This window comes from Chanodichthys erythropterus, chromosome 22 (genome assembly GCF_024489055.1).
Source record: "Chanodichthys erythropterus isolate Z2021 chromosome 22, ASM2448905v1, whole genome shotgun sequence".
NCBI classification, from domain to species: Eukaryota; Metazoa; Chordata; class Actinopteri; order Cypriniformes; family Xenocyprididae; genus Chanodichthys; species Chanodichthys erythropterus.
In genome coordinates, this window is record NC_090242.1 from 5,696,388 (window position 1) to 5,715,256 (window position 18,869).

At 36.2% G+C, this 18,869-nt stretch overlaps 1 protein-coding gene across 3 annotated transcripts in view; it reads left to right on the forward strand.

Moving 5' to 3' along the window:
• Positions 1-18,869, forward strand: part of LOC137013298 (glucocorticoid receptor-like) — a 74,583-nt gene that overhangs the window by 25,449 nt on the left and 30,265 nt on the right. Inside the window, exon 1 of one of the 3 annotated variants that reach the window (XM_067376986.1) lies at positions 1,025-1,084. The exons of the other annotated variants lie outside the window; for them this stretch is intronic. Coding sequence (XP_067233087.1) covers positions 1,059-1,084 — 26 coding nt within the window. The 5' untranslated portion in view covers positions 1,025-1,058. Of the gene's footprint in view, positions 1-1,024; positions 1,085-18,869 lie in introns of those variants that run through there. 3 annotated transcript variants of the gene reach the window in all.

Here is an 18,869-nt window from a genome sequence, read left to right on the forward strand (position 1 = left end):
ACTTTTCAGAGGAAGTTGCTAAAGGCGAGTCGATTTGTTGCTAAAAGTTGCTAAATGACGTTGTAACGTCATCGTGTAGCCATGATGCAAAACTGCGTTTTTGCGTAGTATACACATACAAAATATGATTTTGTAAAATATCCATTTAGATTTGTTCATAAAAAATAATATAAAAATACATTTTATTTGTAAAAGTAATATAAACAACATCTTTATGATCAGATATTTGTATTTATAAATTCAACATTGAATTATTGAACAGTTACACATTTTTGAACAATTTCATTTGATGTATTTTCTTATTAACTAGGAAAACTACAGATTAAGCAGTGTATTGATTAGTCGTGTGCTACACTCTAAGAAAATTCTGTAAAAATAGGGCACAATATGAAGGAATCCATATTAATTTTTCACAGGTGTTTTACTTGTGTTTTTAAAGATTTTATGTGTTATAAAGTGTTATAAGGATTTTATTGTTCATGTCAATCACAGCACTGATTGCCTACACCAAACACTGATCCCTAAACCTACCCGACACTGTAACCTTAACCAATGAATTGAGCTTCCTCTTTAACTTTGAAACAGTTAGAATGAATGTTTATGCCGAAAAAAAAAAAAAAAAAAAAAAAACTTTTAATCTGGAACCTACATACTGAAACCCACCTAAACTTTACCCTTATGCCTGAAACCCACTCAAAACTTTCATGCTTGAAAAACCCTTTTAATCTAAAACTTACATACTGAAACTCACCTAAAACCTACCCTTACGCTTTGAAACCCACTCAAAACCTACTCTTATGCCTAAAAACCCTTTCACTTGGAAACCTACATACAACAAATTAGGTTTCCGGGGTGGAACAAGGATGGGGAGGCTAGAGGTGACGTATTGGGTATGGGTGTGGCTCACATTTTGTATGTGGGCGGGGTTGGATGTCCACCGCAGGATGCAGTGAGCTCTACTTGCAGAGCGTTGTTTCTCACATCCCCTCCTCCTCAGATTTGACGCTCACGCTGGTTGCCAGATTGAGGACACGCAACAGGAACGAGAGCAATTGACAATGGAAGGCGAGGAGATTTACACACTGTAAGTTGATGAGTTGATTTATCCGCACTTTAATATACTCCTGTTCATTGCGATTTTTCTGTGATCTCTGACCCAGTTCGTAAGCAATACTCCGTCTTTTCTGCCAACAGGCAACCTAGTGTTTGAAATACTCTTGGGTAAATTGGCAGTGGGCGGGATCACACAGACCAAAAACAGACATTATGGTCTGTCTGTCTGTCTGTCTGTCTGTCTGTCAATTTATAAATTAATTTCAAATGTGATAATAGCATGTCATGCAGCAGGACAAAAATCCCTATGTCACCTAACAGGTGTCAGCAAAGTTGTGAAAAGACTTCACACTCCTCCTCCATATCACAGTGTTCTGCTCCTTTGTTTTCAAGCATTGTTGGCATTGAAAACTCTGGGCACTTGCTGGACCTTGTAGGCTTAGAGGCTTCTGAGCTGTTTTGTCTGTAAGATGCCACTCCCCTTTTGGGTGCACTTTATTTAACCATGGCAGGTGTCCAACAATTTATAAATTGCAGACACTTCCTTTCAAGCATGTAATTGTTGATAGGGATTTATGCTCTTCCTGATTTCTCAGTAGCAGCAGATTACACATTTTACAGTTTAAAGGTGATCTAAATGTGTATCTCAGCTTAATTTGCAGAGACAAATACAAGTAAGTAATTCGTAGGTTGATTCAGTAAAAAAAAAAAAAAAAAAAAAAGTTGCAGTCTTTCATTTTATACTTTCATTTATATATATATATATATATATATATATATATATATATATATATATATATATATATATATATATATATATAATGAAAGTATAAAATGAAAATGGAGCGGCATTTAATAAAAAGAGCCGTAGATCAATGATAAGCTACGCAATATCACATTCATTATCGAAGGCGATTCATCTTCGATATGAACGCGATATTGCGTGGCTTGTCAGTGAACTGCGGCTCTGTCTATTAAATGCCGCTCCATTTGAAAGCAGGTCATGGCGATTTAGCGGTAATCAGGGAACCGGCTTTACTGACGAAATGCGCGTGACAATCACATGCGATATATCTCCCAGCCCTATATATATATATATATATATATATATATATATATATATATATATATATATATATATATATATATACAGTGGAGCAAAAAAGTATTTAGTCAGCCACCAATTGTGCAAGTTCTCCCACTTAAAAAGATCAGAGAGGCCTGTAATTTTCATCATAGGTACATTTCAACTATGAGAGACAAAATGAGAAAAAAAAATCCAGAAAATCACATTGTCTGATTTTTAAAGAATTTATTTGCAAATTATGGTGGAAAATAAGTATTTGGTCACGTACAAAAAAGCAAGATTTCTGGCTCTTACAGACCTGTAACTTCTTCTTTAAGAGGCTCCTCTGTCCTCCACTCGTTACCTGTATTAATGGCACCTGTTTTAACTCGTTATCAGTACAAAAGACACCTGTCCACAACCTCAAACAGTCAGACTCCAAACTCCACTATGGCCAAGACCAAAGAGCTCTCAAAGGACACCAGAAACAAAATTGTAGACCTGCACCAGGCTGGGAAGACTGAATCTGCAATAGGTAAGCAGCTTTGTGTGAAGAAATCAACTGTGGGAGCAATTATTCGAAAATGGAAGACATACAAGACCACTGATAATCTCCCTCGATCTAGGGCTCCACACAAGATCTCACCCCGTGGGGTCAAAATGATCACAAGAACAGTGAGCAAAAATCCCAGAACCACACGGGGGGGACCTAGTGAATGACCTGCAGAGAGCTGGGACCAAAGTAACAAAGGCTACCATCAGTAACACACTACGCCGCCAGGGACTCAAATCCTGCAGTGCCAGACGTGTCCCCCTGCTTAAGCCAGTACATGTCCGGGCCCGTGTGAAGTTTGCTAGAGAGCATTTGGATGATCCAGAAGAGGACTGGGAGAATGTCTTATGGTCAGATGAAACCAAAATAGAACTTTTTGGTAAAAACTCAACTTGTCGTGTTTGGAGGAGAAAGAATGCTGAGTTGCATCCAAAGAACACTATACCTACTGTGAAGCATGGGGGTGGAAACATCATGCTTTGGGGCTGTTTTTCTGCAAAGGGACCAGGACGACTGATCCGTGTAAAGGAAAGAATGAATGGGGCCATGTATCGTGAGAGTTTGAGTGAAAACCTCCTTCCATCAGCAAGGGCATTGAAGATGAAACGTGGCTGGGTCTTTCAGCACGACAATGATCCCAAACACACCGCCCGGGCAACGAAGGAGTGGATTCGTAAGAAGCATTTCCAGGTCCTGGAGTGGCCTAGCCAGTCTCCAGATCTCAACCCCATAGAAAATCTTTGGAGGGAGCTGAAAATCCGTGTTGCCCAGCGACAGCACCAAAACATCACTGCTCTAGAGGAGATCTGCATGGAGGAATGGGCCAAACTACCAGCAACAGTGTGTAAAAACCTTATGGAGACTTACAGAAAACATTTGACCTCTGTCATTGCCAACAAAGGGTATATAACAAAGTATTGAGATGAACTTTTATTGACCAAATACTTCTTTTCCACCATAATTTACAAATAAATTCTTTAAAAATCAGACAATGTGATTTTTCTGGATTTTTTTTTTTTCTCATTTTGTCTCTCCTAGTTGAAATTTACCCATGATGAAAATTACAGGCCTCTCTCATCTTTTTAGGTGGGAGAACTTTCACAATTGGTGGCTGACTAAATACTTTTTTGCCCCACTGTATATATAATATGCAGCCACATGACAGAAGTGAGGGGCAGAGCTTATATTAATATTATTAATATTATAATGCACTGAATACACTGCTTCAGGAAGCTTCGGAGCGTTATGATTCAGTGTTTTGAAATCGGCCATCACTTTAGTCGTTATTTTGTTTTTTTTTGGTGCACCAAAAATATTCTCGTCGCTTTATAATATTAATATTGAACCACTGAGTAATTGAGTGAGTAATTAATGACAGAATTTTCAATTTTGGGTGAACTAACCCTTTAACAGCAGTACGAATTGACAGCATATCTATGGTAATCATCAGCAAAACTACCTAGTTCACATTGTTATAGGTGTTTTATTCTATTAAATATCTAAACGTTAGTGTGAATAAGAAAAATTAAAACTTTAAAATATCAATCTGCACATGCGGGGGACATCAGTAATGCTCATCTTGGCTCGCTCCTTGAATAAACAGCTAATTTTTCATTCAGCACATACAAAAGACCTAATCCGGAAGCGATCTAATCTGTTTTACAGAAAACGGAAGTTAGATTGCGCATAACCCCTATAGAGTTGCGCTACCTAAACACGTAATGTTCTTTTATTAAATATGAGCTATTTTCACATAGATTTTGATTGGATTGATATTTAACAAAAATACTTTTAAATAAACTTCGTTAATGGGTAATACAAACACTATTTTGTTGTTAGTTCATACTGCATGCATGGATGTATCTCTATGAATCAAACATCAAATAAAGCAAAACAACCGGGTACAAAAATAGTGAAATAGTTCTCAGATGCCATGTTCGTTACAGCAGCATGATTTAAAAAGAACTGCTTTCTGTTCTTATTGGAATGAACTTTAATAATCGGACATTAATTGCAATCTTGAATCGATTCATTAGCAGAAGTTATTTCTCCACCACCTGCACATGACGTCCTTAACAACAGATAATGTTGAACCAATGTGGTTCAAACGACAGTGCTGAGAGCATGTTAGTACAGTTTTAGGAAACAGTCTTAACTAGTTAATTTTTCCACAATGCAGTGACTATGGTGGTTAATCAGAGGGTTATGTCATTGTGCAGGAAACACTCTCGCACCGCACAGCAACAGTGACTCAACTAATGGTGTGAGCTTTTGTCTGTTGCTAAACCAATGGCAGATGGAATGTTTGGAAAAGCTGTTTAAAATCTTTTGGAATTACGTTTGGAATAACAAACTTTCAGTTTTACCAATTCACTAAAATGTGTTTAACGTGTTTTTTGAAATAATTTATTTTTCTGTTCTTTTATCTCACACATTTGTCCTGCACAATTTGCTGTTCAGATTAGTATTTTCCTTGAATTGTTTACTAACATGACTCTTCCCTGAAAAAGTGTTTCAGCTCTCCACTCACCCTTTTTGTTTACCTAACCTAGATTGAAAGCTTTGAACATTGATTTGTTCTTTAGCTTAGGATTTGAAGAGCACCGCGGCATATTTACTTTCTTTAATTTCTCCAAGCCAGAAACCAACAGCTACGGAAATCTCTGAAATAATAATAATAAAAGTGAACAGAAGTCTGAGCCGGGCTGCTTTAATTTGTCAAATGTGTACAAACAATGTGCTACCATTAGCTTCGCTGTAGCTGTAATGTTCCAAATGAAGGCTAATCACATAAAACGGACAAGGAAATGGCAGCGTCCACTGACTCCGTAGCCATCCGTCTGCTTTAACTGTGAGGACGTGTCAGGTGTTAATCGAATTGGCTTATTTGCACCCAATCCATGAATTCTTTTATTGCTGCCCTGTGGGACTGAAAAGCAGCATCATTTGAACATTCACCCTGCAAACTGGAATAATAGAAGTGTCACCACAACCCACAGAAGTGTCCTTGAAAATGCCAGAGCTTTTCTTTTCTTTTTAAATGGTGAATGTAAGAAAACGGTCATGTTTAGAAGCTCTGCTTTGCTAGGTATAACCTTGAGGTTTTAGAAAGCTGTTTGGGAGGTAAAATTCCATCAAGACTAGCTGTCGGCTGGCCCGTCGCGCTGCCCTTGGCCTGCCTCGTGCCGTACTGCAGATATTTGTGTCTGTGTCAAGACACTAAAATGGAAGCCGAAGCCATTTTACAAAGGAGCCCTGTGCTGTCTTTGCCTCTTGTTTATCTCTTACTGTGTTCATTCATTTTATCGTTCTGACATGATTCTACAGATGTACTGAATGATTGATGACTCACATGCAACTGTGGACTTTCTATAGTGATAGCGGTGCAGTGCAGTGACAGGCTAATGATGACATAAGCACAGGCCCACTGCTGTATTCAACATGCTGCTTGGCTATAAAAGTGCAGTAAATCTTCCATGTTTAAATGTGTAAAGCATAGTATTTAACCTTTCAATGACTAGGTTTTTCAGAGAAATGTGCTGCTTATTAATTTTGGCACGATACTTCTAATACGGCACTTAGAAATGGCACAATGGATTAAACTAAATTAACTCCAAATTGTCAAAAACTCTGGGTTCGGGCAAAGTCAGAGTGCTGAGCCCACTCCACGGACAGCATGCCAAATATGCATATTTTATACTATACCTGATTATATATAAGTGCAAACTCATGAAAGATTATTACAAGAAAATACCATTTCACTCTTTTCTACATCGCATATGTATGATTCACTTTGATGAGAGCATGACTGTTCACTTAATGTAGATCTTTCACGTAGCATTACATATGCAAATGACACTATGCCGCCATTGCTTTAAGACATTGATGCATCTATGGTAGGTCTAAAATAGTTTAGCAAGTGCAAGGTCAGATGGTACTCAGTGATGAGTCCAAATTATATTCATGAACATAAAGGCTGTGAAGGAAACAGAAAGCTCATTCTTCAGCGTTCCAGACACAAATTGGATGCACAAAAGGGACACTGTGGGATTGTTGTCATGCCCTCCGCATTTAAATACTTTTAAATTCTCGATCAAGAGTTGTGGAAATCTAATGGACACATTTATTAAACTTACTTGCAGTGTAAAAAATAAAAAGTTGTGGTTGTAATGTATTAAGTGGTAGTAGGTGTGTATTATGTAAATGTGTTACTTAAATGTGTGAAATAATGCGAGGAACTACAAATGAGGCATTTCAGGCAGGTGTTTTCTTTTGGAGAGATCATGAAATGGACTTTGTGCTTTGTAACTTTGCAGATCGATTGCATTCACAGATACCTACATTGCACACTAAAAGAAAGGTAAAGTCCAAAAAATCATAATAACCATACTTGATTATCTAGTTGGTCTAAAAGGGTCTTATGGAAGTTTGTTTCCACCACTGAATAAAAAATAAATTAGGAAATTGTGACACTTTATTTTGCAATTCCCCCTCAAAATTGTGATATGACCTCACAATTCTGAGAAAAAAGTCCCCTCAGAATTGGACTTTGTAACTGCAAGTTTATATCTTACAAATCAGAGAAAAAAAGATTAGCAATTTTTTGCCTTTTTTTTTTGCATATTCTATGGAGCACCGCACATGACATGCAAGAAAAAAATAAATAAATCATGCGCAAGATTTACTAATTCGTTCCCACGATTTACCCTACTATTTTTTTTCCTGCATGTCATGTCCGGGGCTCCGTAGTATTCATTCAAAGAAAAGAAAAAAGTACTCTTCAGGTTATTTTGAGTGATCCTGTAAATCTCAGTGCATACCTTAAAAAAAAAAAAAAAACCTTAACAATTAAGTGTAAACAAGTTGATTCATGTTTAAATAACCCCACAAGTTATAATAGTAGGTTGTCCAAGGCACTCGATTCAAGCAAAAAGTAATGTTAAAAAGCCTTTATAAAAAGCCTTAACCCGACAAGTTAATTCATTTTTTTCAAAACTCACCTGATCTTCCAAAAACAATGATAGCCATTGTTTTAGGACATCAGCCAAAAGAGGTTCTTCATCAACTATCTCCTTGAACAATCTTCTTTAAAACTCTCATTCCCTTTGGCAAGCCGTAACATCATAAGTGAAGAGGAATCTGTAAAGTAGAGGATCACTGAGAATTTTCACGCTAACAGTCACATAAACTCTGGTTTGAGCTGTTGGATGGGGATGATATACTGGCAGTGTCTAAAGAGGAAATGGAGACCTCTGATTCTGATTCTTTGGGTACTGTCTGGAGTATCTTGAGCACTGCTCTATTTGGTGGAAGCTCTGTTATATTGGTCAGATTACGAAGGTTACGAAGGATCATTTATGAACTCACATTGTATCAGAAAGTCATCCTTGATTTCGAGCCTTTATTGAAGAATTCTTTTCAAGTGTTCGACTGAAGTGAGTTTTCAAAATATCCAACCTCCTGATATTATCAGGGGCCAACACAACACATAGCCTCATATTCTGTACAAACAAAAATCTCTGATTTTGTTGCCAAGGTTAGTGGAATGTTTTTGAAATTGTGGACGTCACTTACCAAGCCGTGCTTGGCCTCAAATGTGATTGTTCAGAGCTCGGCGTCATGGCCCAAAGCAGCGAGTCAAGTGCGGATAGTGCTTCACATAGTAGTGTTTTGGTCACAATTTCATGTTTGGGAATGTGTCTTGAAGTAGTTGCCGGTGTTCTAAAATTTTTCATTCTAAAAAGCATAGGGTTGCTTCTGGGAACTGGACTGACATGACCAACTCCCACTATCTCAAGTCTATAAAAATTTCCCAAGCAGCCACAGAATTGGGTACATCATTAATGGTAAGAAGTGTAACAATTGCCCATTCCCACATATGGGTTTCTTTTGAAAAGCTGGACTGGGAAGTTGCTTGAGGTCTGTTTAGTAAAGGCCTTAATACAGTTGTTCAGAGTAAGAACAGTAACATGTCCCTTTGTGATGAGTTCTTTCAAGCTAATTGATAGCTCAAATGGAACAATTCCCTCCAATGTGTCATATGTAGAACATCTGGTAGAAACCCAGGGTGAAAGAAAGAAAGCAGCTTACTGAGGACACATTCTTTTTTATCTGTAATGGAAGTGGGCTGTTCTGCTGTTCCAGCATCTCATGTCTGTATGTCATCTTTGCTGACTTGGCAAATTCTACACAGGTTCTCAGCTTGAAAGCTTTCTTGAAAGCCAGCATGACTGTGAACCCCATGATTGCTAGCAAATACACTATACACCGTCCCTCTAAGATGTGCATTCAGTGCTTCAACAAACACACCTTGCTGCTCCAGTTATAGCCTTTTTTCATCACTGCTTTTTCCGAGTAGAGCAAGTTGAATTGAGGGAAGAGTACAACCGAATTGAGCGGGTAAATTTAGAAGCAGCTGTGATCTTGTGAATCTGTCTCGAAGTGCCCAGGGGATTGCAAACCACAAAATCATCAGTGTAGACACCCACTGAAATGCAATCACTTTAAACAACTAAAAGTTGGTTTTCTTTGTAATACTGCCCACTACGAGTAGATGAGTACTGTCATGTTAACTCTCCTCAACAAAAACAGCTCTTGCCAAGACATCTGCACTGTTGAGTAACACTTCAAGAACTCTCAACCCTGATACACAAGGGTATTTTGGTGTAGCCTATCAAACCAGTGCTCCATGGGATCATTTAAAAATGCTCTTAAAAATAAGCATTTCTCCTATAGTCTGTTGAGAGTGTACCCTTCTTTGTAGTGGCTGTAAAAACAGGATTTGTTTTAAGCTCTTCAGCTGATATCAGTTCAGCAAACTCCTCTGCCAATGACTCATCAATGTGGCTTTTGTATTTTGTATTTTCTTAAAATATCCCTGATCGATTGTTTTTCTGTATACCTAGACAACGAAATGATATCACTCATCCAACTTAATATCTCCTGAATAGTCTACAGGCTCTGAATGCGAGTTTGTTTCAGGTCCAGGAGAAATTACAGGAACAGCGCTATCTGTAACATTTGACTGTGGATTTGGCATAGGATCTCCTGTCTCTTAACCAAGAGCATTGCTTTCAAAATTGTCCATTTGAAATGTAACAGAACTGCTTTGAGACTTATTTTTACGAGATATGCGACTACTAAACGTTGTAAGGTCATTGGTTGTTCAGCTCACAATCTTTAAATGAACATTTGACTGTGTCATGTCTCCTCAAATGATTTTTTGATATGTTAGTTAGAAAAACAAGCAAGGCTGCTGCCTGGATTGCCCTTGATAGTGCTGAAACCTGTAGTGTTTCAAGAGGACCTCTCTGCTACTGTTGCCAAATTTGCAAAGCTTACAATGCATTCTAAACCTATGAAAAAAAAAAAATGGTTTGAGATGTTTGCAATGTTAAATTTCCACTAAATTGTCATTGAATGTTTTAGCACAACATAAAATATCAATGATAAATGAATAAACAGTGGCTTCCTGAAATACTAGACATTATAACAACTGAGCATGTTTATATTTTCAGTGTTTTAGGCCACGTGTCCACCAAAGCATTTTTAGCCTGCTGAAAACACCTATATGTGAGCGCTTGAGAGAGCTTCGGCAGCCCAGTGTTTTTTTTTTCAGTTGAGACGCTTTGTTGCTATGATACAGAATATCCACGGCACTGTTTCTTGTAACTCATTTTTCAGATAATTAGTTTGTCCAAAAATGTTGACGCAATGTGGAGTACTTATGTTTGGAGACCAGCTATATTAATTTCTCATCCATTTCGTTTTGTTCTCTGCTTGATGTCGTTGTACAGCGAGAATGTTGTGACAGTTGGTCGGTGTTGTATTTGTCCCGCCCCTCCTCCACTCTGATTAGACGGCCGGCTAAAAAGTGACAGTGATGAGCGCAGCGTTTTACTCAAAGTCGAACATTCTTCAACCCTGAAGCGACCGGTAAGAAACGCCGAGCTCTGAGCGCTTGGGTGTGAAAAAGACGCTCAGTGCCTCGTTACGCTCCTGGCGTTTCAAAAACGCGCGCTCCCATTGAGAACAATTGGAAAAGTACGCTAGCCACTGGAAAAATGCTTTGGTGGGCACGGGGCTTTAGACTAGATGTGTTATGCTGTACATCTGTATGTCTATTTAGATCAGAAATTAACAATGACAGTTCACAGCGCACTCACCAAATGTGAGCAGCGCAACATGACCAAAGACAATAAAACCCATTATGATCAGTGATGCTACACTTTACAATCTAGGTGTGCAATTTATTTCGCTGAAAGAAAACGTACCTTAATTAGAAGAAATCCAGTCCCTTTGACAGCGTGGTTGAAGAAGGAAACCCAGTCCAAGATGGGGCAACAACAAACTGCGCATGCGCAATGACAGGAAGATAAACACTTGAATGAAGAAATCAAAATTTTAAGTTTTCTCAACTTAATTGCATACATTCATCGGACAAAGTAGTAGTAAACATGCAGTAATAGTTTTTATAAGTAAACTGGTGTCATATTTAGCCATTGTTTTTCCAGCATGAGAGCTCAGTGTTTTGTTGGCAGTCTTTGTGGAAATTAGTGGTAATGAGACACATAGCAAGTTTGGCTAATCATGCTTTATTGGCCAAGGAGATTAACATAAAACATGCAAACATCAACATGAGCAGAAGTAGAAGTTCTTTTCTCTGGAGAGATCTGTATTGGCTGCTGTTATTGGGTATTTGTTTAGCTAGCTACAGTATTGAAGCTTAATATATTGGTACTATATCTAGCATTCCTGTAGCTCAAACAGTAGATCATGGTGCTTGCACTGGCAAGGTTGTGGGTTTTATTCACAGGGAATGCATGTACTGATAGAAGGCATACTTTGAATGCAAAGTTCCTTTGGATAAAAGCATCTGCCAATGCAGAAACGTAAATTTTGATTATCGGCTGGGATTACAGTTATTAATGTAATGTATCAGTCAATATTGGATATCTACTGAATAGTATTGTATATTTATTGAGAATTCTCATTTTCCCGATTTAGATTATCTTTGCCATCATCTAATGCTCATTTAAAGTTAATCGGTAACACTTCACAATAATGTTCCATTTCTTAACATCTGTTAACTACATTGGATAACATGAACTAACAATGAAAAATTTACCAATACATTATTAAAATCAAAAGTGATATCTGTTAATATTATTTAATGGTCCTTTTTTTTTTTTTTACCAGCAAAGGAGTGGTTTTAATGCGCAAAGTTGTTTTTATTGTCTCCTTTAACAAAAAAATAAGATCATGAAAATGCAGATCCTGTTGTAAATCAGTTCTGTTCTATTATTACTCCAGATTTTGACTCCTTAATAAATACTGTAACAAATGTATTGCTTGTTTTTGTTAATGTTGGGGACCTTTTTGCAAAGTGTTACCAGTTAATCTTTAACAACACAAATTATTTCATTACATTATGTAATATTTAGCAAATCTCAAAATTAAAAGTCAACATTTACAATTATTGATTGTAGTCTTTATTACTTTTTTTTTTTTTAAATTTACTTAGAATATTGTAGATTTTCAGCATTTGTTGTCTGTCAAATATAATGTAAAGGAATAATTCATCCAAAAAAAAAAAAAAAAAAGTCCATTATGGAGCTTGACAGATGAGCTCTCTGTAGTTGTTTTATTAAAAATCCTCTTTTTGTATTCTACTGAAAAAGTAACAGCATATAGGTTTAAAATGACATAAGGGTATATAGTACATTTTTATTGTGGATGAACTATTCCTTTAAATACCATAAGAGTGCAATGAGGAATGAAAGAAAAATCTGCATGTGTGTTTTTGACTTTCTGTGGGTGGATGAATTGGATAATCCCATGATCTGTGCGACCTCCTTTTTATTTTTCGTATGTAGCAGGATTGGCCGAGCTCAAGCTTTGCAAGCACAGCCATAGTGGCAGTTTTAGATATTATATAAGCACCTCAGAGCTGCAGAGAGAGTAAAGGGAGGAAGAGAGGGCAGGGCTCTGCAGCTGAAGAAAACAGTCTCTCCGATACACTCTTTCAGTGAGACCCGTGAGAACTCTTTTCACTCAAAGAGCCAAAGAACTGATGTCTTCTCCTCAGGGGAAGTCAAATGCTAGGCCCTTCGCTCTATCAGGACACATGTGACATGTATGTGACATCGGCTAGACTTCAGTGAACATTGTACCCAGGTCTCTACATTTTTGTTAAGGAGCATTCATGACAATTTTTAAAGGCATAGTCAGAGTTCATTTTTTTAAGACTGCAGAAATGAATGAAAACTCAAACTCATTCATACAGCTTATACAGTTAAATAAAAAAGTTGACCAGTTATTTCATTTATTTTTTTTCTCCCGCCACTGAACACTAGACTGCCAAAACCATCAGGCTGAGTGCCACAAGGAAATACAGTCTGAAAGCCCGTAATAAATAAAGTTGGGAATAAATTATGTATTACAGTGAATCATGATTAATGCGTTTATAATCACTCACTAATAAGGTCTTCTAAGCGCCATTCTGGTTTGTTCAGTTCCAGCTCACCAGTCACCGTTCAAGTGGATGTGAGAGAAAACACCTTCAGTTTTAAAAGAACGTGCTCCTCTCTTCAGTCAAGTTTTCTCTTATGGGATTCAAAGTGTCATAAGTGCGACAAACAAGTTAGTTTCAGGCTTTTTTGGTTTCAGTTCCTGCTCACTACAGTCACCGGTCCAGTTTTTTTAAGAACCGCTCCTCACTGTGTTCAGTTTCAAAGTTCTCTCCTTTCCGCTTCAAGTTTCCACACATATTCCTGTCATGAACATAGATTGGCGAAGACTTGCTTGTACTCAAACTCCTACATTCACTGTGAAACACCCGTTGCTACAAATGCACGCCACAATGCGTTGCGTACTACAGTACAAAACCGTAATACATAAATATAGTAGATCAGTGTTGAAAATGGCCTGTAAATTAACTGCTGTTCTTTACCATGTAGAATATTGCCCATATGAGTACATTACATGAGTTTTTTTACATCATTTTTTTACAGTGTGGGCCACAAGGTTCACTTCTTCACAGTGCAGGCTTTAAAAAAGCTTTACATTTTGATTTTCATAACTTGTAGATATCAGGGCCGTTGAGAGTCAAACCATGAAAATGTTTTTAAAAGTTCAAAGATTTTTATCTTGACATACCGCCTTTAAAATGCAATGCTTATGGTATAAGACAGTGAAAAACTGCTTCATCGGGAAGCTTTTAATTCTAATCGTACTATATAAATTCATGCGTTTTGATCTGGGTGTCATGTCTGCCCAATAATATTCCACATTTGCACACATTTCCACTTGCAAATGTGAAATGCTTGCACTGCATCTTTGCACTTTACAGCCATTGGAGCTGTGATTAATGGGACGTATCTGGAATTTTGTGTAGCAACATGACTGTTATGAAACTAGCCTTTCCTGTTGGACGAGCATTCTCAGCGATAACAGCCCCTCCGTTTCTCATTTGTATTGTTAGCATATTTTATTTACCCACATTATTTATGGACTTGCTTTCGAGAATGAAGATCCTGCTGAATGATTCTCAAATAGTAATAGGGTTTGGAATTGTAGTTTTGTGTTTAATAGTTGTAAAACCTTCTCATATTGATTTAGAAAAATGTTTTTTTTTGCACATTGGCAAGTTGGTTAAGGGGTGCTTGGATCAGACACTTTGCCTCAGGCAAAAGGCTAATGTGATTATAAAATTCATTGAACTCATGGCTCCTACATGTGTTTAATACTTCAGAGCATTGTGTTTGAGAGGAGAGGCACATTTCTGTGAATGCAGCAACTGTATGACACATGTCGGATCCAATTTCTCAAATAATCATTTGGCAGTTTTGGTAAATGTTTAACCTGGGACGATGTTTCAAAACGTTCCTCTTCAAAGGATCTCAGGATGTCTCAGGTTGCAGAGGAGCGTGTGTACGCTTCTGTATCTGTTAGTTTGTACTTGGTTCTGGGAGAAGAGTATCTTTTAACGTCTTGCCGTGAGGAACATCTCCAAAAATAAATAGTGAAGGAAAAGGAAGCGCCTTGTATACGAACTGGGGATCGCATGTAATGCAACCTTGTTACTCTAGCATTTGGGTGAATATAGTTTGCATTTTTTTTTATTAAACTCAGATATTCATGATCAGAAGTGTATCACTTTAATGGACACAAACAAAAGATAAGATTATTCTCAGATGGTTATAGACATAAATGATGAGCCTTAAATAAGTACAAAATCATATACACGGTAAAAAGTAATACTCTAGCCACTCAATAAAATTGTGGCAACAGATTACAAGCAATGCGATTAATTAAATTCAACATATAAGAATTGAGTTGGAATTAATCAAATGAATTCCTTAAAATTCAACCATTTAAAATGTGTAGAATGCACCATTACAAAAACCACAAACTGACATAAAAAGCAGAGTGAAACTGCCAAACCAAATGAAACACAGATCACCATAATGATGACCAAACATGTTCAAAAAACATGTTTTTCGTTCCTACAGTGATTCTGCTTGTTATCATCAGGTGTCTTCAATGTTGGCAATAAAAAATAGAGTTCTTAATTTTGTTCTAAATTTTGTTTAAATTTTACTCGTTTTAAATGGTTGACATTTAAGGAATTAATTTGATTAATTCTAACTCAATTCTATTTGTTGAATTTAATTAATAATATTGCTTGTAATCTGTTGCCAAAATTTTGCATAGTAGAGTTACTTATACTTTTTACAGTGTAGTATAGAGTTGCACATTACACTGTAACACTTAAATTATAAAGAAGACTCAAATAGTAATAGTCTAAATCAGCAAACCTTTTGCTTGGTGACATTTTTTTTTTATATATATATATATATATATATATATATATTTAAATTTGTACTACAGATATACCATGCTATAAACTATATAGTACAATGTCCATTGTATATATACCATCATATATTTCAAAGTTAAGGTACCATAACATAGATGATTAATGCTTTACAAATTAAATGTACTTCATCTCATTTAATCAAAAATTAATTGGAATAGATACATAACTGCATCTTTAAAAGGTTGATTTAATAACAGCCTTGTCTGCCATTTAAATGTTTGTATACAACTGTTTTTATTAATATAAATAGCAATTGGATTTGAACTGTTGTTAATTTTAACCTTTAATATTATAGTAATGTAATTAGTTAAGAGATTAGTTAAGATATTGTTTTTCTTAAGAAAAACTGACAAATTCTATACCAATCAATACAAATCCACAAAAATCTGTATTGAAACAAATATATTCAAAATCGGAATCAAATCCGTTTGTGAAATCTCTATACCAAGCCCTAATAATGCGATTAGATCACAAGATATTGATATACAATCCCATGATCACATCCATTGAATTCTAGCCTATATTAATACAGCAAGTTGCAATGTTTACTTAGTTATTAGAATTATTAGCATTAGCAACAGTTACTAGCATTCTTGATATGAAATAAAGGAAAACAAAAATAAAGGTAAATAATAATAATTGTTAGCAAAATATTTTCTTATACATTCCTAATCAAGCTGTCATTTATTCAAAAAGTGTGAAAACATTATTTAATTGTGTTTATTTAGGATACATACAATGTTTGTTATGAAATTAGCATTTTCTTTGAAAATGTTTAAATTATTGTCATTTCCACCACCGAAAACTACAAACTCAATACATAAATTAAATGAACTAGTGAGAGTGTGAAAGTGTTTTAAGGGAGTTTATTTTCTAAAATTCTACACATAAAGTGTCCATTGAAGAAACGCATATACTGTCATAGTTGCATAAGTTCAACCCTCAGAGCCTTGCTAATAGAACGCAATGAAGCATTCAGTCTGGAAAGTGCTTTAGAGCTTTACGGAGGTACAAGTGAATATGCATTTTTCACCATCACTGGTGCCAAAACACTTCAGTAGTTTGTAGTCAGAGATTTGAAGTGTTCAGTTAGCTCAGTACTAGGTTATGATCGTATCATTTTTCTGCTCAGCCTGCAAACAAGTAGGCGGCAACTAATTGCTGAGGTCACTGAACTGCATTCTCATGATGTGGGGCTGTGTGTGTTAGTGCCGAGAAGGTCTCAGATTCTCAAAGGACTGTTGTGCAAGCAGAGAGCAGAAGGAAATATAGCAAGAAGAAGACAGACAGTCACACACCACCTGCTGGATGGAGCTCAAATCGACATCCCAGAAATCCTGCAGGGGAAAATCAACAAACCCTGCAGGCACAAGCTCGATTTGGCAGCGTCTGACTATAACTCTCGGTATTAGAGGCATTTCTTGATTGTGACGCAGTACAATATTACCGTGTGCAATCCAACAAATGTATACTACGCGATTTAGAAAATGACAGACCTGGTACAAACGCTTGTCATACTAAACTAGGGTTGTCAGGATACCTCAAACACTATTCTTATCGTATGACACCTGCTAAAGCATCACATCAAAAGCAACACCACTGGATGAGCTATTCCTTATACACAATGTATTCTGCTGTTATACCATGTTTTGGTAATTTTATAATCCATTGAATTAAATAATTTGCAAATGAAAAGTAATTAATCTAATTTGATTATTTTCTCTTTTTATTTGGAGCTTGATTGATGCAAACCAAAAAATCTGATTCCTAATAAGTCTTGCATCAATGCAAAAACATGCACCGAAAGCATTGAGGTCCTTGTTTATTATTTTTATGTTACTGCTGACATAACTTTGTTTAAAATGTGAGCTAATAATATTAGTAGTGTACATAAATGTCATGTGTGGCTGTAATGTAGTGCACAACAGAAGAGATGAAGAACAAAAACAGTCTTTAAAAAAAAACAAAAACAAGGAACACACAGGAGAGAGAAAACATAACATATCCACGTTACATGAAGACAATACCGGACAGAGGGACAGAATGAATCTCAGGGCTTAAATACATGGAGAGGGTAATCAAACTCAACAGAAACAGGTGTGAGGGACTAATTAACTATCAAGGAAACTAACTAGGAACTCAGACAGGTAAAACAGGAACAGAACACAGAAATGAAATGAAACCAAAACTGAACATTCACATTACAATAATGTGGTAGTTATGGTTGTGGTGTTTTCATAATAGTATCTTTAGAAAACTACTGTTTTTCTGGTTAATTTAACTCTAATTTTGTTTCTGTCATTATGTAGCAAAACTGGCTTTAATACTGCCATTAATTGTTTTGCAATTCAAAAGAAATTTTAATACCATTAATGATTTATTGAATTTATAACATTAATTGATAATAAAAAAGTACATAAAGTACATATAGAATTATTCACACATAATAATACTACTAATAATAAAAGCACTTTGTTTTTTTGCTTTTACTGGAAAATCTACCATTTTGGAGAGGCATTTTATTATTATTATTATTATTATTATTATTATTATTATTAGTATTATTATTTTTACTATTTGGGATTAATTTCAAGGCACAGTATGAAAGTTTTGCCGCTAGAGGTCGCTTATTCAAAACAATAACAAAGGCGAAGCTTGATGACACAATGACTGAGTGTGGAATCATGGGAGTTGTCGTCTTCACCTCCACAGCCAATGGAAAGCAATCTGACGGGACTCATGTTTATGGATGAGCTAATGTATTATTAAAGCTTAAAGTTTTTAACATTACTGTGGTGTGATGCAGAGCTGGGCCGAGAGCCTGGGACATTTTACGCTGCTGTTTTTATCATGTTTATATGCCGCGGTCGGCCGCTGATGCTCCTTTCTTTTTTTATTATTTTTTTTATTTAATGTTTTAAAGTTACATTTAACATCAACTTCCTTCTTCCCTGAACTTAAACTTTGTTACTTTTGTTATGTTTGATCAGTTAAATTAACGTTTTTTATATTTAATCCTAATGAAACTGCTGAATGCAGTTTCATGCTACTCGTACAGATCACGTTATTTGACGAATTAAAGTTCTGCGGGGACTCAGCTCTATTTTACTCTGTCTAAACAATCACACTAACATACATTTGAGTGTGTTGAAAGTCATGTTATAAAGTTGTGTGTTCGCTCAGTGGCTGGTATGAGACACTTGTTGCACATCGCAGTAAGCTACATCAATATTAGAATACCTTTAATAAAAGCTGGATGAGTTGTGTTGATAAATGGCATGCAGTTCATTTTAAAATATATTGTATGGTGGAGAAAA